The sequence below is a fragment of the Python bivittatus genome, unplaced genomic scaffold (assembly GCF_059951505.1).
Source record: "Python bivittatus isolate LINGU-HERP-01145 unplaced genomic scaffold, Pbiv_v1 ctg000580_np1212, whole genome shotgun sequence".
NCBI classification, from domain to species: Eukaryota; Metazoa; Chordata; class Lepidosauria; order Squamata; family Pythonidae; genus Python; species Python bivittatus.
Window position 1 is genome coordinate 18,863,636 of NW_028277087.1, and position 21,040 is coordinate 18,884,675.

General features: G+C 37.0%; 1 protein-coding gene across 9 annotated transcripts in view; it reads right to left on the reverse strand.

Moving 5' to 3' along the window:
- KTN1 (kinectin 1) overlaps positions 1-21,040 on the reverse strand; it is a 91,607-nt gene that overhangs the window by 40,167 nt on the left and 30,400 nt on the right. For 6 of the 9 annotated variants that reach the window (XM_007422460.4, XM_007422463.4, XM_007422458.4 and 3 more), the window contains exons 4-18: positions 18,638-18,808; positions 16,812-16,942; positions 15,811-15,927; positions 14,933-15,073; positions 13,315-13,421; positions 11,929-12,061; positions 9,672-9,759; positions 8,943-9,109; positions 8,308-8,376; positions 7,628-7,665; positions 6,041-6,131; positions 4,760-4,828; positions 2,377-2,414; positions 2,140-2,230; positions 1,108-1,176 (exon numbers count right to left, since the gene is read on the reverse strand). In XM_007422460.4, the coding sequence (XP_007422522.1) occupies positions 1,108-1,176; positions 2,140-2,230; positions 2,377-2,414; positions 4,760-4,828; positions 6,041-6,131; positions 7,628-7,665; positions 8,308-8,376; positions 8,943-9,109; positions 9,672-9,759; positions 11,929-12,061; positions 13,315-13,421; positions 14,933-15,073; positions 15,811-15,927; positions 16,812-16,942; positions 18,638-18,808 (1,520 nt within the window). The remainder of the gene's footprint in view (positions 1-1,107; positions 1,177-2,139; positions 2,231-2,376; positions 2,415-4,759; positions 4,829-6,040; positions 6,132-7,627; positions 7,666-8,307; positions 8,377-8,942; positions 9,110-9,671; positions 9,760-11,928; positions 12,062-13,314; positions 13,422-14,932; positions 15,074-15,810; positions 15,928-16,811; positions 16,943-18,637; positions 18,809-21,040) is intronic. The other 3 variants (XM_088149702.1, XM_007422462.4, XM_007422461.4) reach the window with 2 other exon arrangements.

Sequence of the window (21,040 nt, forward strand, 5' to 3'; positions counted from 1 at the left end):
GGGAAATAAATGTATTTCTCAGCCAAGCCTACTTTCAGTGGTATCAAATATACCACTAAAGGCTCTTCAGCATCTAAAAATGCCACCAAGAGCTCTGCTGACAATAGGGAAGAAAAAGCTCAACATCTAATGTTTTAGCAAGGTCAACTCAGCAAGTTCATTCTCAAATAAACATACTTTGTTTTTGCACATACGTGATTTTTTTAAATCTCTCAACCCGTCTACCTACTATGCACATACAAAAACTGATGGTTGATGGCATGGAAAGTTATTAGACAAATAAAGGATGTGGGAAGGAATTAGGTTCCATCTGAAGGCTTTCCAATCCTATGGTTTTACATTAGGATAAGAAATGTTTAAAAGCAAGCATGATTAAGATAAAGCATTTTAAAAATGCTTCAGAACAATGGAATTCTTTCAACAGGATGCTTTTTAACTGAAATAAATCTGGGCCATAAAAACCGCTTTTACGATAAATGATGAAATGATTGTTTTCAAATTATCAGATTGCTTTGATAATTTACCCATAAAAATGTAGGACAAGAGCTATCACAAACTTTCATACACAAGAGAATTTGGAAAGGAACCCTAGCAATCATTTTGCCCTGTCCTCACCAAGTAAAAAAAATCTGTGGAGCAAACTAACTCTGATTTCAAGTATAACTTTGAAGACTAAAGTTGTGGTCCTTTTTAGAAGACTTATTCCATTAGTAATTATGTTGGGAAAATAAAACAGGCTCATGGAATCACTTTAACTAATCAATATTTGCCAGTACTGAAAATGGTCCCAGAATTCAAAATTTTGCTAAGAGGCAAAGTATATCACTTATTAGGTGTAAAGCTATACATACCTGCAATCCAGAGGCCTAAAAAATGGGTATTTCACCAAGAAGGTGTTACCAAATCTCAGAGCAATTAGAAATATTAAACTTTCAAAATTCTCCTACTTGTTCCCATTTCCAACTTGCAGTCAACTGCACCTTTATGATTAAATTTTATGATGAAAGTCATTATTACAATGGGTTGATCAAAGTAAACCTATTTATTTTTATTAAAGAGAGAGTGAACATCCTAAATTATTATTATCTGCAGCAAAGTATGCCATACCTGCTCAGAGAGGAGAGCCTGCAGTTTCTGAATTTCCAACTGAAAAGTTTTGTTTTGATCCTTTAGATCCTAAAATGTAATTGTCAGATCATACTGTTAATCTGGAATTACAAACTTGGAAATGGTTCTTATAATTTTCTTTAAGAGGAATAGCATGAACAAATAAAGAAACCTTAAGTGATTCCTACTGGGACTGGCTTCTATTATTGTCCTGAAAAGGTATCACCACCACTGTTATATCTTAAATTTGTGGGAAAGACACACAGAGACACAGCTTTTTTTATGCGATATCCTCCTATTTCATTCTCTCAACATGGCTTAATTTATTGTTAATCGGATGTTTTTAGGATTACGATTTTCAAAAATTCCAGTCTGAATGGTTATTAGCAAATGGGGGATTTCAAAGTGGGATTTTTTAAAGAATGAAACAAGAGCAATGAACATAGTAGACTTCAATTTAATAGAAGTTAACCAATAAGAGGGAATGCTGCCAAAATGTGGGGTGAGGGAGGGATGAATTAAATAGTGAAAACAGGGAAGCAGCAGACTAAGTTCCAAACAGCTTCCCAAAAGGTAAGGACAGCCAATCTGGACTTCTCCAGGTAGTTTGAATTTCAATTCCCATAACCCCAAACTTGGTTAATGGTCAGGGTTTGGAGAAGCATAGAGTGAAGGCACCAGATTGCCTACTCCTGGTTCAGGAACAGGGAAGAAAGCATCTAATGCTGAAGAAAAGCCAGCATTTAATAATGTTGCCATGATCATAAACTTTTGGACCAACAGAAATAGGTAGGTGTATGATAAATTTTCAGCAGGAAATTAGGCAACAATCCAGACTGAGACCACATTTCAGAATGGAGCCCATAGCTATTTTGATGGAATATATAATATATTCAACAATTTAGAGTCTTAGAGCCAGTCAGTACATACATAAAATAATTTAGTTTTGGTTTTCCTGTTTCACTGCTTCCTATTCCTACTATCAAGGGGTTATTTTGTTCCACTGTAAGATAGCTCTGTAAAATGCAATACCTGAAGTTCCTCCTTTGCATCTGAAGCTTTGGAGTAATGTCCTTGCAGTTGTTCCTCCAATGTTTTGATTTTGTCATCTTTGACCTGCACACTGAATAATTGGGGGGTGGGGGGAGAAAAAGATTAAAATAAGTTTCCCCTGGCTCACAAGACTTTGTATGAAACCTTCCCCATTCCTAGCTAATGCATAATGATCAGGGCACCAGTTTCTCAAGTAGCAGTCTTCATTGACTTTACCTTTTTTGTATCCGCTCCAGCTCACGTATGGCAACAGCCTAGACATAAAAAAGATTAATACTATTTTTAATATGTCACATCACAGCAAAATTCAGCAAATATACTCGCATCTACTTTTTTTTTTTTTTTTAAATAAAAGGTCACATTTAGCTTCTGGCTATGTCTGTCTTTCTATGACAAGCAAAGGGACAATACATATACTTTGCTTGCCTCCGAGAAAGGACATGTTGCTTGAAAGGATGTGTTGTCCTGAGCTGTGACACTTTCAAAGCATACTGATCTAGCAAGAAAAATATTGTATTTAAGGTAATACTTTAGCACGTGAAACTCTCCAGGCAAAACTGCCATTTGTAAATAAATAAATAGATTTAAACATCTGTATATTTGTAGCAATGAGGCAGGAAAGTCACCTGTGTTTAAATCCACATTCACTCATTTCAGAGGTGAAATCTAGATCTTCATGAGGGGACAGATGCACACTCTAGCTCACATACAACAGGCAATCCCTCGCAATCCCCTTGCAACTCCCACCTGAAGTGGAAATTTTCATTGTTTCAAAGTGTAGAGGGAAATTGTGTACCAAGATTGGGACAAGGAGAGCAATCTGTTCAGCCTCTGACAAAAGGAAGAAGTAGCTGGGGAAAAATCTGTAGATGCAAGCAGAAGGCTGTTTGTTGGTTGGTTGGCTGGTTGATTTATTTGTCAAATTTATAGAGCTTCATTTAATAATTCATTTAAAATTATTGCCACAAACTTTTGGACCAGTACCAACAGGTATGCATATGATAAATTTTTAGCAGAAAATAAGGCAACAATCCAGACTGAGACCACATTTTAGAATGGAGCCCATAGCTATTTTGATGGAATTTATAATGTGCTCAACAATGTAGTCTTAGATTCTGTTGCTTCAGGAATCCATTTGTATCTACTACATAGATAAACAAGTCCAGGCCAGAAAACTTCATTCTTTATTTGTTTTGTGGTGTGTTCATGTTTCTATGCAACACTGTACAGTATGTTTTCATGTCACTTGGATTTTTTTTTAAAACTGATATCCCTCTAAGTAGGAGAAGAGCAATATTATCTTGTCTGCACAGACTTAAACTTTTTTTTCTGTTAGAATTTCTTTTAAGATGCTGTGATTTGAACTAGTCTGTATTTTTATTTCCTCCACCGCTGAATGTTTTCTCATGATAATACTTAAAAGTTAAAAGGGATTTTTTCATTCTTTCTTTCCTTTTTTTAAAATAAAGTTTGATTCCATTTATTTTGAGATGAGACTACTGTACTGTTAAAAAGAAGAAGTCTTTGCGATGAGAAAAAGGCTACATCTGAATGAGTTAAAGATTAAGATAGTTAGAAGTGAAGAAAAGAATATAAAATCGATTTGTTTGATCAAGGTTAAAACAAGACATGTTTTTATAAAGCTCTGGTAACCCTTTATGTACTTTTTGCTGACACCAGGACAGAAAAGTTGATGATATATGGCTTTGCATAAACAAGGGATGGGTTATGGGAAAAAGAAGTATGTGTTTGTGACTTTATAGAGGGTGATGAGTTATCAAATTTCTTTTTACTTGTGATGAAGACTGAAAATTACTTTACGTATTTCTTTTTTCCCCTTTATTCTACTTTTCTTTTTTTCTTTTTCTTTCTTTGCACTTTTTATTCTCTCTCTTTTTCTGAGTTCAATTTGTATTTGCTTTTACTATTGCATTTTAAATCTTTAATAAAAAAAATTAAAATTAAAAAAAGGAAAAGAAAAAACAACAGAGGCAATGAGCCCCATTACTCCCACATACTAGGTTAGGGGAGGACACCAGGTAAGGCTTCCTCTTGGAAGATAAGTGGCGGCAGCAGTAACTACCTAACCACTAGAAGCCAGGGCATGTAAACCTAGTAAATATAAAGTGCTGTTATATTTATTATATTATACCATTAAGTACATGTTTAGGTTGAATGGTAAAACAAATTTTAAACTAGAGCTCAGTTGCAAAACATTACCTTGAAAAGATGAAACTGCTGTACAGCATATGTGGAGTGCTTCCAAATAATTAATTAATACTACTAGCAGCCTGTACTCTTTTCTCATTAGGACAAAGGGGCTTCTGGACTACATGACAAGCCTGAATCACAGAAATTTATTTTCATAATGGAGTTCTGTGCAAAGATAGTCATGCACTAAATGGATCCAATCAAGCATATACCAATACTCTAATATTGGTGGTCTAATTGTGGCATCTCCCAGAATAATCCTAATTTCTTTCATTGGGCCAATAGCATGGTGATTTTCCAAAATCCTTTTGTTACTAAGAACAAATAATATTTAGCACTGTTAGTGGAATGAGAGGTCATCCTGAATGCTCAGAAAAAGACTACTTACCTGTTCATTTGTGAGTGCTTGCAACTTTTGCACTTCTGCTTTCAGAGACATGTTAATATTTTGGACAACCTGGAGAGGGGAGAATGAGCATATCTAGTTCTTGATTCTTCAATCTACTTTTAGCACACTGGGTTAATATTAAAAGCTTTCCTGTGCAATTTCAGAAAGGCTAATGAAGATGGAAATCAGCATAGCAGACCACATGGGCAGAGTGCAGGACAGAGACTGTGAAACTGACTTACCCATTCTGAGGCCAGATTTACAAATGCAGAGGAATGAAATGGGACAGTGGACTGCCACTTCAGACTGCAGCTCCCTTGTGCTGAAATAACAGACACCTCAAACACTCTGCAGCTACAATACTAGACTTTGAATTTTGTTGGATCTGTTTGCGCTACTAAATTTGTAGAGAGAACTGCTTTGCATTTTGGAGAACAAAGAATGGTATTTCTTCTCTGAATCTGGATCAGATCCAAGAGTGAGGCATTTACAGCATGATGGGATGAAAAGAAAAATGTTTGGAGTTTAAACTGGCCTGTTGCAGGCTCAGAAGATTTCTGAAGAAAAGTGGCTTTATCTTTCAGGATTATGCTGCTAACAATCTCTCATTCCCTGTTCATGTCAACTTGCGTCAGTGCCTCTCTTTCTTGCCAATTTGTACTCATGTAAAAAAAAAAATTAGTAAATGAATACTCCCTCCTTTATTAAGGTATTTAAAAACTCTCTTGAATCTAAATATTAAGCATTCCCTTCCCATCCATGCATAATAAACATAATCTAACTTTTTGAGGTTTAGGAAGAGAAACTCCTGCAGCTGTACAGTAATTTGCAATAGCTGGGAACTGCTCTGAAGATGACTGTAATATCTCCTAAACTGCTGAAGTTTTTATTGCCTTCATTATAAGTGCCTTCATACTTGCACAGGCATGTCCCTTCCCTCGAAGGCTAGAAAGTAGAAGGTACTGAGGTCACAGAACTGAAATAGAGCAAGGAAAGGGAAGAAGCCGAGAACTTCAATGATTTAATCAGCAGTGCCCCACTGATAAATGCAAGTATAGGAAGATAGAGAAGACAGACAAAATTGAGGTAACTGCTATCATTGAGATTAGACAAGAAAGAGGAAGAGGTCAGCCCATTTCTTGTTTACATGAAATAGGAACCACAACAACAGCAGTAGCAGCAGCAGATACAACCACCTAACTAACACAATGTAAGTGCTATTATTTATTTCCACAATTGAAAGGTAACTAACTCCACCTTCTCACAAATATTTCACTGTACCATTAGATCCTCTTCCTTGCTGGTTAGCTTGAGTCGTTCATTGGCTAAGGATTCCTCAGCTTGACTTATTTGCTGATCTTTTTCTGCAATTCTGTAACCAAAAAAAAAAAATCATTAATGGTCTGTAGTGGCCTTCATAAAAGGTAGGCACAATATTCTCTTAAAGCTGTTGCAGCTGATAGTTCTATTATTGTTTTAGAATATACAATGGACACCGTGCCCTCTTAATGAAATGCATTCTTAAAGTTTCCTATTATGCTCTACTCATAATTCTGTAGATCAGCTGTAGTAACTTGGGGTGGAAGGGAAAGGGGTAATATAAGTAACTAGCATGAGCGATATACCTTCCATGAAGTAACATGAGAACTTAGTTTCAAAATATAGCCATTTAAAGAGTGCTTTAGAATCACCTAGCAATAGCGTACTATTTAGGTGGAAGAAGGAAGGGAATACCTTCCACTACCATTACCCACTTGGGTTCAAGACAGTGCTCCATTATTGGGGATTTCATACAGTATTTAAAAAAAAAAACAGAATCTTACTGAAGTTAGAATAGAAAGTGAACACATTACTACAGTTCTCAATCAGCACATGTTTTATTTCCTTATGCTGCATTGTAGATTGAAACTGTGGCATCAGAGTCTGAAGTTCAATATATATTACAGGATTCGGGATGTTGTTTTTGTTCTTCTCTCTGCTTCTGACCTTTGGCCTTTCTGTTCTGATGTAGAGGACAAAAACCAAGCCAGGCTGGAGCATTTAGTCCTATATGACTTAAGCTTTCTTTTGAATTGTCTGGCCTTAGCAATGCAAAATCAGGGCCACTGCATTGCCTAACCACAGTCTTATCAGTTTAACGTTAACCATTATACTAAGGGAGATAGTAGCATTGCAGCCCTCCCCCACGCAAAAAAAAAAAAAAATCAAGAAAGAAAACTGATAGAAAGAGGGGGAGGAGAAACTGTTGAAGAACTGTGATTGGGAATGACGGAAAATAGCTCAGGGTTAGACTACATACTTTATTTTGATTCCATTCAAAATACTGATATATTGCCTTTCAAGAGAACTTCCAGGGCAGTTTGCAAAACTTCCCTCCATACAGAAAGTCCCAGAATCAATTGCAAATCTCTCCACAGAATTGGGAAGCTTTGGCCTGCTGGGTTAGGGTTCAGGAGTACAAAAATAGTCACAGAAATTAAAGCTACTAGAAGTGTGTTTATTAAAAAATGTAGGCAAAGCTTCTCTTCCTGTATCCCACACACGAGGCCACACAGCTACACACTGAATCATACACAATTATATTTCATTATAATGTATTAAAAACAAGGAGAGGACAAAGGTAATTCTTCTCCTAAAACAACATAAAATACAATGCCCTGAAAACTTTAAACCTAAAAGGGAAATCCTTAGGAAGATGTCTGTAACTTCTAAGGGGAATTTGTTACAATAGAGGGTAAAAATATTGACAATTACTCTATTTCCTTCAACAAAATCTCTTTCATATGCCCTCATACTCCTTGCATATACAAGGAAGTAATAAGCACAGAAGCAATAGGATGTCTGGCTGGACATGTGGAAAATACTTACACTTTGTGCAATTCTTCAGCAAGGGCTGAAGCTGAATTCTGGAAGACAGAAGAAACAACTGGAAAATTACATTCTGAATGAATGCATGAAAGAATAAAAGATTTAAAGCTCTACTAAGTGAGAAGACTGCTAATTTTTCCTCAGTGTTAAGGATTTTGTTTCATTAGTGCTTAAGGTGTTACACTAGAACCAAGGAGACCCAGGTTCAAGGCTGACAGAAAACTAACAAAATAAATAAATAAGTAATGGGGGGAAGCATACCAATGAAAACCTATCTGCAGAGAGGTACAAAATAACACGTTACTTGAGAATGATCCACCACTTCTATCATATTCATCTGCACTCTTTCTCTAGCAGCAATTGCTCTGCCTCTTATCCTCCAGCTGTCAAGCTAGGTACCTTATAGTTACCACTCTGAAGGACTCCTGAAAGCAAGGTACAAGGTAGCTACTACAGCTTTCTGTGCAAGTACACAATATGGCCATGTTATCATCTGTGACTCACAGAACTCCCATGGAGTGATGTAGACAGAGCAGTAACCTACTTCAGCAAGCTGCACCCCTGAAGCACAAGGAAAGAGCAGCACGGAGGAGAGGGGAGAGACTGACCTCAGTGTAGCCATGGCCACCTGTTCTAGTCTGATACCCACTGTGTCTAACAGTACGGCCTGTCACATATACCTGGACTGCGATCTGTGAATGGAACTTCTGAAGCTGAGCTTTCAAAGCCTCATTCTGTTCCATTAGCTCCTTTAAGAAAAAGGGAATACAAGCAGTCAAATATTTTGCTCTAAATTGGCAGTGTGCATAAACACAATTATATTTTTACACAACTGTGCTACTAAAATTATTCACCCTGGAAAAAACACAAAGTCGTCCCATGCTGTATCATGTGGAGATTACAGAAGCATCAACATTCCTGAGGTTATCGTGGGAAATCTTAATTCACTCAGAGAAACCCACGCACACTTCAGTGTTATTCAGTGCTGCCTTTGGAGCCATTTCCTAGGGTCTACTACCGAATTTCCAAAATATATCACAATCACATTAGGACCACAAAGTCAGTGTAAAACAGGATTTGCTCAGCCATGCAGATTCTACTAAATGTAGCAAAACCCAGATGACAGATGACCAATAAACCCCAGTGAAATATATTCATTTTCACATTTTAGCATTGAGTCTCACGGTGAATTGGTCATTATCAAATCATCAACCTTAATATGTAGCAGAACCCACAACACTGATGTAGTAAAGAAAAAAATCAAAATGCTAAAGGACGGGGACAAAAAGAGCATGATCCCAGCAGAATATCATACCTGCACCTGTCTCTGAATAGAATCCTCAGTTGTGACCCTCTTTTGTTCTGCTTCCATTAACTGCATCATCCTTTGTTCCAGCTGCTGTTTTGAGACCATTGTATCAGTAAGCTTGCTGTGCAGGCTCTGGATTTCATTATCTTTAGCCGCAAGTTTATTCTGCACATCTATCACAAGAAGCAAAATTTTACTGCTGCTAATTATTTGGGGGGAGCTTCTTATCGTTGTCAGACATGTATGTGTGTGTGTAAGTGGTCACCCTGAATTATACGGAAATGCAGGGCATAAATATTTTAGACATACAGAAAAAGTGAGACCGATGTAGGAATGATCTGGCTCAGAACGTAAGCACACACTTAGCATGAGATCACCTCTCTGGAGAACAGGGCCAGAAAGTGCATCACTCTCTCACATCACTAAGAACAAGCTATTGCACATTATGGGATGTACTCAGTGGTGATCTATTCTGTCAGAAAGCATTTCTGCTTGTCAAGATAGCTGACTTCTGCAGTCACCGCTCCCTTCAGATGGCATGGAGAGACAGGAAGGCTGCAGTAGATAGAAGGGAAACCAGCAAAATGCAGACGCCTTGCTTTGAACCATGTCAGAACTGTATTGGAAATCCCATGTTTCCCACAACACACAAAGGCCTTCAAAGAGCCAGTTTTCATCCCACTGAAAAAAAGTGAGGGATAATATTTGGCAGCAAGGAAGACCCTTTGAATGCACCTTGCTGGGCAGCCTCATGTTCTGCTGTTCGTTTCCTGAGATAGCTTTGCATTTCCTCCCATCTTCGTTCAGCTTCCTGTTGTTGTCCCTTGATGTTTAAAAGAAAGGAAAAGAATATACATGACTGCCTGCATTACTGCATCATCCCCAAATCATAAAAGAAAAGTCAAATGCTTCTTGTTCTTGATAGTTTTGAGTCATGCACAAGCACAAACATTTAAAAAGCAGATCCCTCAAATACTTAAGTGACGTGGAGTGGAACAAACAATTCAAGAGTGATCCTAAAAAAAGGGATAAAAATCTAATAATAATAGTAATAATAATAATAAGGGAAGATGTGACTACATCCTAGTGTTTCTCAACCTTAGCAATTTTAAGATGTGAACTTCAATTCACAGAATTCCCCAGACAGCATGCTGTCATGTATTTGTGTATGGGTGGACACATCTGGATTGTCCACCCATACACAAATACATTTTAACATGAATTGGCTTAAGCCGAACAAGTAAGCAGATCACCATGTTTGCAGTTCCACGCAATTCTGAATACAAATAAATGTGGCAACAGCAATCTAAGTTTAGAGACTGAATCTTGAATTATTCTACAAACCTACAAATCAAGCACTACTGCCTGCAGTCAGGACAGGGACTGATCCATTGTTATAATCACAAGGAAACAAGAACAAAGCAATATACAGAGTCTATACCACTAAACCAGTTAAAGGAATTTACTGGGACAGCTATTCCATTTTTATAGTGTAACCAGTCAATCATCCAGAATTCTTTCTCTGCCAATCTGCATGTATGTATGTATGCATATGGACATGAATATGAAATTATCCCAGAAGAGGGACTATGCAACTTCATAAATAACATTATAAGAATATTGTTAGGATGATTTTTATTCATGGAAATGCTGCTTCCAGGGAATCTCCTTGCTGCAAGAATGAATGTTATTCTGAGGCCAAGCAAGTATCTGCTCATTCTCCCAGGAATATTCAGGTCATTAAAGCACTATATTTAAATTATCTTTCTTTTATCTGCTCCTTAAAAGCTGCTCCTTAAAAGCAACTTTACTGATTTATTTGTGTCATTTCTTTACATTGCTTATATTCATTTATGGTGAACTGATTTAAGAACAAGTGTTGAAGAGTTATAATATCGATTTTATTTTAAAATAATATATAAAATTGTATTTCTAATCTGACTAGTACCAATTAGAAAACACAGTTCACTTACATAGCTTGGTCTAACAAAGTTGCTCTTGAACACCATCTCTACACTCAAATACAATTATGAGGCATCCTTTTAGAATGGCTGCAACACACACCCAGGCAATAAAAGGGGAGTTTATAACTTGTTGGCACTGATCATATGTACAGGTCACAATGTTTCTGTAGCTGGTAACTCATTAAAAGAAGAGTTCACAATTATTGTGAATTCTATTTGAACCAGTTGCATACTGCTTGCCTATGCATCTCCTTTGAGGGTCACATTGCCCTTTGCAGAATTTTAAATGATCATGAAATACAGCATTGCACTGATGAAAAACTGAAAAGTGGCAGGAAATATAGTTTGGAAGCATGACAAAGCAATAGTATAATAGAACTGCCACTTTCACCTCTCCTGAAAAGTCATTCCAGGGTTTCTCTAACATTCAGGAGGGACTTTTCAGAGATATAATGGGCACTAGAAAGAGGAAGTGGGAAAACATTCTTAGTTATTTTAACTTCATGCTGATTTAGAATCACATAAACCAACTGGTGAAGGAGGATTTCAGATGCATCTCCTCTTCCTGAAGCCCCCAGTAACTTCTCAGTAACTTTGTGAGATACAGTTTATATATTCTTGCTGTACACTTAAATAAGGGCTGCAAGAAGTAATAAACAGGTAGCAACTTGTTGGCAACTAGGGATGTGCAGGTATTTGGAAACAAAACAGGATAGGTAGTTTGGACCTGGCACAGGTGTGCTTACCATATCTGTCAGTGGCACCATAAAGAAGCCACACCTTCTCTGGATCTCACATGACCAAGAAAAGACAAAGCTTCATTAAAGTGCTGCTGGCAAGGACTATGTCCAGGATGATTCCAAACCACCTTTCCCACTTTGGATCCAAATACTGCATGCTTCTATTGGCAATCATTGAACTGGAGGGACTACAAAACCACAGTTCCTTTCAGCAGCTCTGAATGCATCTGATTTACATGTTTGGGGGCAGAGGATTTGCCACAACTATGAAGACAAATTGATACTCACCTTCAACTGATTGATGGCTTGTTCTGCATTTTTCTTTAGGAGCTCCTCTTGCTGCAATTTGTTATTCTTTTCTGTCAGCTCATTCACAAGTCTAGCACAATCTTGACGCAATTTGCTGAGTTCTGAAGACTGCCTAGATACAAACCCAAAAGGTTGGTTTTCACAATGTTGGCAATGTGAATGAAGCACATTTGCACAGAAGGCCAAACTGCAGGCAACATGAATAATATTTTAAGCACTTATGAAAACTATTCAAAAATATAATATGGCTATGTTACTGGGACAGGTGAGCTCCTTAGCTAGGCCAACTGTATGTTCCTTCAAAAATAAAATTCAGTTTCCTAGTTAAGAAGCAAAGAATTAAGGGAAGCAACTCTTGATTGAATTTTGCTCTTCTCACATGTACAGACTCTGAAATGCAAAAGCAACTAATGAAAATTTACCTCTGCCCCCAAATGTCTACTAGACACAAAATCTTCAAATTACCATCCAACATTCACCAATATGGTGAATATGCACTTTGAACACAGAAGGACCTCAGCTAATAACTTCAACACAAAGTTGCAGGAGAAATGGTAAAGGCATAGCAACAATGTAACATTAACACACATCAGTTCTATCTAGTCAAATATAAGTCCTGCCTTGAAAATCCAAACCAATGCTTGAATTATACAGAGTGACTTCTCAGACTAGGAAAAACAATTATTAGGGTAAAAACAGGGAGAAGAGTTGGCCAAAATGCTATAGATGGGTTTATGAATTTATTAAGCATTGCCGCTTGCCCTGCTTAGAAGCAGAAATTTTTCCAAACTTGGTTTAACACCAAACAGCAGAACAGAGTGGGATAAATTCCCAGGCAGCTATCTCCAACAGCTGAAACACTAAAACCAATGACAATTAATACTGAGCTCTCTTCTTATCATTATCGGCAAACTTTGTATCAAACTGATCTTCCCTACATTTTGATAGTAGTAGTAACAATACTCAAATTTACAATACTGATTTTTCAAAACAAAACAAAACAAAAAACAGAACTTGCTTTCTTTAATAGAGGTAGAAAAATATCCATTGTTCTAGTCAAAGGATAGAAAATGATATGAACACTACCTTTTTCTCAGCACCTCTGAATCCCTCAAAAACATTGCAATGGATCTAGCAGAAGCATACAATTAAGATAAAAGAGATAGAGTCTCCTTCAAGCTGAACTTGACTCCTGGTGATCTCTTGGAAACAACAAAGAAGCGGTTCACCTAACCTTCAAAATCGTATTATGCATGTCCACAATAATAAAGACATCGTGATTGTAAGAACTTCACAATAAAAAAAACAATTTCGGGTTCAAGACCACAAGATAGATGTTTTAGCAAAATGACCACAGTGGCGTACTTGCTTTCCATTTGGTTTGTGGAAGTACTGACAGCATCTCTCAAGATACCATTCTCCTGCTTCAGGCGACTGATCTCTGCCTCCATCTGTTCACGAAGCTGTTGAAACTGTAACAAGGAAAAAATTATTGAATTCCTTTAAGGTAACCACTCTATAATTTCTGTGGTTCCATATAAAACACAGGGAACTACTGTATACTAATTCAGACTGTGGTCTGTTTCAGCTTATTTCTTCAAGATTTTGAGAAGAGGTCATCACCAGATTTGGTCCCCAAGATTATTTCTCAATTACACATCTAGGAATCTTGAACCTAACTACTTGATGCATCCACACTGACACTTCCCCAATTTTAGCTCCTGCAAGGGAATTAAAACGTAAAGTAAGGTTTCTTTAGTTTTTATGTTTTATATTATTAATTTTAACTGATTTAATTAGTGATACACTACCAGAAAATTTTATAGGGCATAGTTACTTATTTTCTCTATTGTAAAATGGCCACCTGGTTGATATTGTAATATTCCCTTAAAGTTTGAATTGCCTAGGTTTTAATGTACTTCCTTTCTGTTCTTGTACATTCTAATTTAATTAGTGTTTCCTTATTATGTTCCATGGGCAGTTTTTAACTGCAATTTAAATTATTATTGTTTTGGTGCTGTTACTATAAAGGAAGGGAAAAGTTTAGGAAAAATTCTACTTTAAGTCTTCAAAATCTGCAGTGAAACTATAATTGAAATATTGGTACAAACTGAAAAAACCCTGCAGTAATCTAAATCCTAGTTAAATTTGAAATTCATATAAGTTTTTCAAAGCATGGGCATTATCTTGCTTTTGCATGCCCTTCCAGTAGCCCTATCACTGCTTCAGAAACAAAGCTGATACTTAAACAGGCAGTGGCTATGCATTAGCTTAGGACTATATGCCATGTAATACTGATTGTGATAATTAGGAGGTATATACATGTGACAATCATGACTAATGAAACTTCTGGATATGGGAAAGAAAGAATATAGGGGAATATCTACTGATGCAAGACTCAGAGTCCTTTACAACTCATTTTCTCCGTTCTTCAATATTGTGCAGAAGAACAATTACACAATAATTCAGGTTTGCTTAAAATGTTTATTTAGCCACATATCTGCAATATCTTGGCATGAAAGAATGAAAGTCTGCTCTGCACAGAAGCTGAGCAGATGGCCTAGAGAAAATTCCCAACTAGAGATGTTTCAGGATTTTGTTCAGTCTGCATTTTTAAGAGAACAAATCTGATTCACTCTTACCAGAGAAACAGAGAGCCTAGGCCAGCTTATAATTTGGTATAGGTGCTGACTGCTACAAAAAATTATTGTTTGAAATCAATTTGTTAGCCACCTAAAGCAATGCTAGGTGGTGTACAAAACAAAATAGTATATGGGAAGAAATGCAGTTTAAAATAATATAAAGTTGTATGCTTTAAAAAAAACACAAGCTGATTCGTGTCACATGGGATAAAGAAGAGATATCAGTGAACAGAGAGAAATGTAATATGCATCGAAGGGATATAAGGCATGCTCTCATCCTAAAGCACTTTATAATCAAGCCAAAGTGAACATTTTCATGGGATTAGAGGTTTTGACTTTACCTTCATTTTCATCTGCTGGGCTTCTTGGTAGCCTACATGGATTTTGTTTTGGAAAACTCCATGCTCTTTTTCGAGTGTGTTAACTCGCTCTCTCATCTTTGCCATAACCAAATTGCTTCTTTCTTTCTCTGAAATTAGTTCCTAGGATCAAATCAAAGGGTATCTCTTTTCAATACATTGCCTTATTCTGAGGCCCATGGCCAGTGTCCAAATAACCCATTTACACTTTTACACAGGGTTGCGGTCCCCTATCATATTTTCTAGGAATGTCTCAGAGCGTCTGCAAGGCCCAGAAGGCTTTCTTGGAAACATGGAATATACTTAGGTTTTGCATTTTGCTCTACAGCATTTAAGCTTCTCTTTTATTTCCTTTTAATTGAAAGAATCTTAAAAAATAAAATTAGTAGGACATGGGAACTAATAGGTGTCAAGGGGGGTATATGCAAACATAATGCTACCCACAGGTACATCAGTGGGTTCCAAGGCTTTAAAGACGATGAGATGTGGAAGTAGCTCATGGTGGGGAAACAGAAAGAGTAAAAACAGAGCTGAAAGATAGCTGGGTAGGTGGGCAGGGAGGAGGCACTGAATTCTTTAGAAAGCCTACAAGGAAGTGCCAGAACAAGTAGGGAAGAGAGAACAGAGACCATTATGTATGCTTTCCTGACGCATTTGCCCCACCCTGTCTTCACATCTGAAGTGTTTCCTACTGAAAAGATAAAACAAGGGAAGCCTAATATCAAACCTCCCAGCATAACTGTTTTTATCAAAGTGGTATAAATGACATGTTTAGCTGTGTTTCCATGAATGATTGTTTCTCCCTTTAGATCTGACTATACTAGTAATGGTACGTTTATTTATTCTGGGATTCACTGTACCTGGGAGAGCTGTTTGCATTGTTCCTTTGCAACAGCACCTTCTTCTTTCGCTGCCATAAGCAGTTTATCCTTTTCTTGCAGCTGATGGAGCATCGTAGCTGAGTCTCCTTTACTTGCCTGCATGTAGAACACAAAATGATGAAATTAAGAAGAGACTAAGGACCAGATTACATGTCACAATAAATCAATTTAAAACAACAGGAACAAGCTGCAGCAAATTGGAATCATGTTCCTGACACCCATTCTCCTCCTCTAGCTTATTTCCTGATATGCATTAATTCACTGTTATACTTAAACCCTAGATTGGTTAATATTAACGATTACATACAGCAACAGTTTCAGAACTCATGATTTAGTTAAGATGAACCATAAGTCATCAATTTGGAAGGCCAAAGAATGAAGCAGGGTGTAGCTGTACTTTCTCCTGTCATCATACATAGGCATTTCTGAACCAGCTTAAAAAACTCTCCTACTGGGCATGAAGTAAATACTATTATACTCACTTGGTGTGCAGGGGAAATGTTTTAGAGTTGCATTAAGTAAGGAACGGAATTTAATTCAAGGACAAAAAGAATTGGCCAAATAGGACCAGAGCAGGATATCCCCTGAAAGTGCAAATACTGCTGGGAAATAACTTATCAGAAAGCAACACAGAAGCCTCAATGATTCCCAGCACCCACACACGTTCTTTAGAAGCAACTGCACATGGTACAAAGCCCAAGATGTGCTTTTGAAATAAAACAATGAATTTGTTGCATATGTTTCTGCTGAAGAAAAACAGAATTTCTAACAACCAGCATCCAGAAAATGTATCTTATCTGGTGCAGGAACAAAATGGTGACATTATTTGTATTTAGAAGATTTTAAGGCTTCCCTCAAAAAATCTATTGATCTGGTGTTCATAGAAAGAAAATCCAGATTCATCAAGATATTTATATGGATGGTAAACAAACGCAATAGCCTCTTTTCCAACCCAATGTTAGCCTCCAAGCACCACTTACCTTCTGCAGAACCTCTTGTATGACATTAGATTTCTCCTTCAATAACTCCACCACATTCATGGCCTCCTCTTCTGTGAATATCATGTTCTTCATAATCAAGATAAAATCCTTAAATTTCACCTCTGCATTTTCTATAATCAAACCAACAACAGTTACAACAAGAAAGCAACATATTTTTACAGTAAGAGTAGAAGGAAATCTACTGTTCTGTGACATATGGAAGGCAATTTTCCAGCAGGCTTTTTTATGGGAACTAGCAAGCTATAAATATAATAAATACAGGTAGATCTCGCTTACCAACTACTCGTTCAGTGACCAGTGGAAGTTATGATGGCACTGAAAAAAGAGATTTACGACCGGTCCTCAAAGTTGCGGCCATCGCAACATCCCCACGGTTACATGATTGCGATTCGGAGACTCCACAACTGACGCGCATTTGCAATGGTCGCAGCATCCTGCTGTCATTTGCAACCTTCACAGCTGGCTTTTGACAAGCAAAGTCAACGCGGAAGCCGGCAGGAAGTTGCACGTTGTGGTCACGTGACATCGCGCTTAACGACCATGGGTGATTTGCTTCACCAACACAGCCAGAACTGACATTGTAAGTTGGGCGCAGTCATGTGAAGTTTCACTTTACGACCGCATCGCTTAGCAACCGAGTTCCTGATCCCAGTTGCGGTCAGTAAGAGAGGACTACCTGTATTAACAAACATGTTTTATGCCTAGGCCTAGGAAATGCCTGAGTGACAAAGCTCCAAATTATAGTTGTGAGCTCTAGTGCATTTGGAGTATAAAGCACAATTAAAAAAAACCAAAAGAATGGATAATTGGAAATCTACATGCAGAATCTCCCCAAGCATAGACAGTAGCTCTATTGGAAAGTGTACTAGAGTAATTTTGGTTGCAACTATCAAACTGAAGTAGAGAAAGAATTTAACTAGGGAGGTGAAAAAATGACTCAAAGTAGTGGATCCTTGAAGATTCCAGTATATACAGAAAAATCTTAAACTTACTGCTCAAGTAAGGGAATGTTTCTAATTTGCCTGGGCAAATCCCAGACTGCAAAGAAAGATGTCTTGTTTAAGATTGGAAGATGGTATTTTCTCTCAAATAACTGAGAATTAGAAACACCTGTGAAGATTAATCTGAAGATTAGTTTATTGCTTAGACAGGACTGCTTGTCTGGTGAATTTTAAATCTTTTTGTATCACCTGAACATGATTTCTCTCCCTTTTCTTTCTTGTCACTTCTTCCCACCTTATCTCATTCCAGTTTTGTTCATCTCTTTCCTTTCCCTTCTCTTCCCTTTGATCTGGTGCAGCTTGTCCTGTCCTCCCCTTCCCTTCCCACTTTTTTTTTTTTTTTGCTGCTGCTGCTCCAGGAAATATGGGAGGAACTCAGCCAATTAGTGTGCTTATGTGCATAGTGTAGCCAGATCTAGGTTCAATTTCACTTCATGTTTCATGGCAATGCTATTTCTCCATAGGCAACTTTGACCAATGATGTACTCTTCTTGCTCTGCCATAGTACTGTATTCAAACTAGATCCAAGCACGCTGTATACGGTCTGATGCATGGAAACTAGTGTGTGTGTGGGGGGGAGGGGAGGGTGTTTGGGTATAGGGAGTGAAGGGGACTGGGACTCTTAAATAAAATGCATGATTCATTACTATCCTATCTGATGTCAATCTGCCTACAGCGTAAACTTTTCTCAACTAAAAAGAAATCCTCAATTTCTTAAGAGTATTGTGGCAATGACTATATTTCCAAGCTTCACAGAACAACCCATTAGTTTTCCTGGCCATGCCTTCCCTTTTGCACCAATACCTTTATCAGTTTCATTCTTCAGTTTCTTCACACTGGTTTTCTGCAGTCCTTCAAGACCATCATGCCTCACCAAATCAGCTGCTTCTCTCTTTCCCTCTGATAAGGCTGCATTATCCATCAGAGGAATGTATGTTGTTGCACGAATCAAAGGTTCATCCACTAAAGTCATAACTGGAAATTTAGGAAACACACTGACAATAATAAATGGTATCATGCATTTAAAAATGAGCTTCACTTGGTTTCTTCCAACTCAGTCTACACATGCTCTGGCACTTTGGTTATTTCGTGAACAGATATTTTATGAAATATTTATTTTATTAATTTTTTATTAAAAATTGTTTTTGTTTATTGCTCATTTTTGATGGTTTTGGATTTTAGTTGTTTTCTGTGTATTTTTTTTTAATTGCAGCAAAGTATATATTAAAAATGCACATGAATTAGCACTTAGAAACCATGTTACTCCTTTTCAGCCAATAGAATGTCACAACTAAAAGACTAAGCTAGGAAGTCTTCAAATAAAATATGTAACTTCTGGCATGTTTAACTATTCAATTCTTCAAACTGTATAAAAAAAAAAAGTCTTCAAATAAAATATGTAACTTCTGGCATATATAACTATACAATTCTTCAAATTGTATTTAAAAAAAGTCTTCAAATAAAATATGTAACTTCTGGCATGTATAACTATACAATTTTAAGCAAGCCACTTTCCCAAGCTTTCCACATCTATAATATGGAAATAATACCACCTACTTACAAAGAGATTATAAGAAATATAAAACTATGCATATGCAATGCTTCGAAAACTTGGAAAGTGCTACAGAAGTGCTTTTATATTAGGATTGTCAAACTCATTGTGATTCCTCAGTCTCTCCAATAATTCAGCCTGAATAAGTCTTAGATTATATGTCAGTATTTGTAATTAATGGGATAATGGCAGCACCATGCACAAGTCAAAGACAAGAGATTTCAACTGATGATTTTCAGCGTTCTCAGCTTAGACCAAACCTAGATGTCATAAAGAACAAATTCACACTTAAGAATCTTACCTTATACACTGCAATTTGTGAGATACTGAGATTAAAATCCTAAACACCTATACTTGGTTATTCGTCTAATGTGGTGCTCTTCAGGTGGCAGCCAGTACTGCCATCCTCCAGTCTCATTTAAAAGAAACTGACTGCTTCTCAAGATGCATTGTATTAAAAAATAGAAGCTAAGAATTGTTTTTAACCAGACGTTAAATGTGCCTTTAAAACTGGTTCAAGCACACTATGCTGAAAACAAAAATTGCAGGCTAACTTGAACACTTTAACTATTCAAAATGTAATCTTGCTTAATTCAGTACACTAAAGAGAAGCATATCTACGAATACATAGGTAAGTTTTTGTAACTGATGTATTTGTAGACATGCTTCTCTTTAATGTGTCCAGATTGCAGATGATTTTAATCTTATATGAAGAATGAGCAAGGACCCTGGTCCTTAGAGTACATTATACATTTTAGATAAGAGACCTGATCATATATGGTAGCCACTGGTCAGCTTATTCTCCTTGAATCTGTTTATTTCCCTTTGAAACTGTGCAAGTTGGCAGCGATCGCTTGTGGCAGTGAATTCCGCAGTATAACTATGTGAAACAGGGTTTCCTCTTATCTGTCCTCAATCTACCAACACTCACTCTGATTAGATATTGACACTATTCCAAGTGTTGGCACACCATGAACTTGTAAAATAGCAATGGGATATTATGATACAGTTTTATATTTTTAATGTAACAATAATTCTCAACATGAAATTTGCCTGTTCCACAGAAACTGTATCTTGGTTAGTCATTGATTAGCACATATGTTAGATTGCCTCATTCACTGTGTGTCACATTAAATCTTAGTTACACTGAAATTATCAACTGTTCAATTCCAAGCCCCCTTGTGACCCAAAGCAAAGCATATACAGCATGCCCTGTGCTTTCTAGTGTATACCTGTATATAAACACACATGGATGCAAATGAAGATAAAGCAGAAATAAACACACATACATACTATTTCATTAGAAATTTGCAGATTTCAAATTTCAGTAGAAAATTCTGATGCCTGCTATGGGTACCAGTGGTAAAGAAATTGAAAGAATTCCAGAAGTCATATTTTGCACACTTCTCCTAATTTGTTTACCACGAGGAGACTACAGAACAAAATGTCTCACTACGATATAGAAAGTCATGCAACAATCTATGCCCTGCCTCATCAGTGTATCAAGACATGCACACCATCATACTTTGGATTTGACTAAGCTGTGTGGTGTTAGCCAAAATCTAGTTTAGCTATCAGAAGAATCCTTGTTCAAGCTGTGTTTCCAGTAGATGGTGCTACAGTCATCCTAAATACAGTATTTACTTTCAACAACA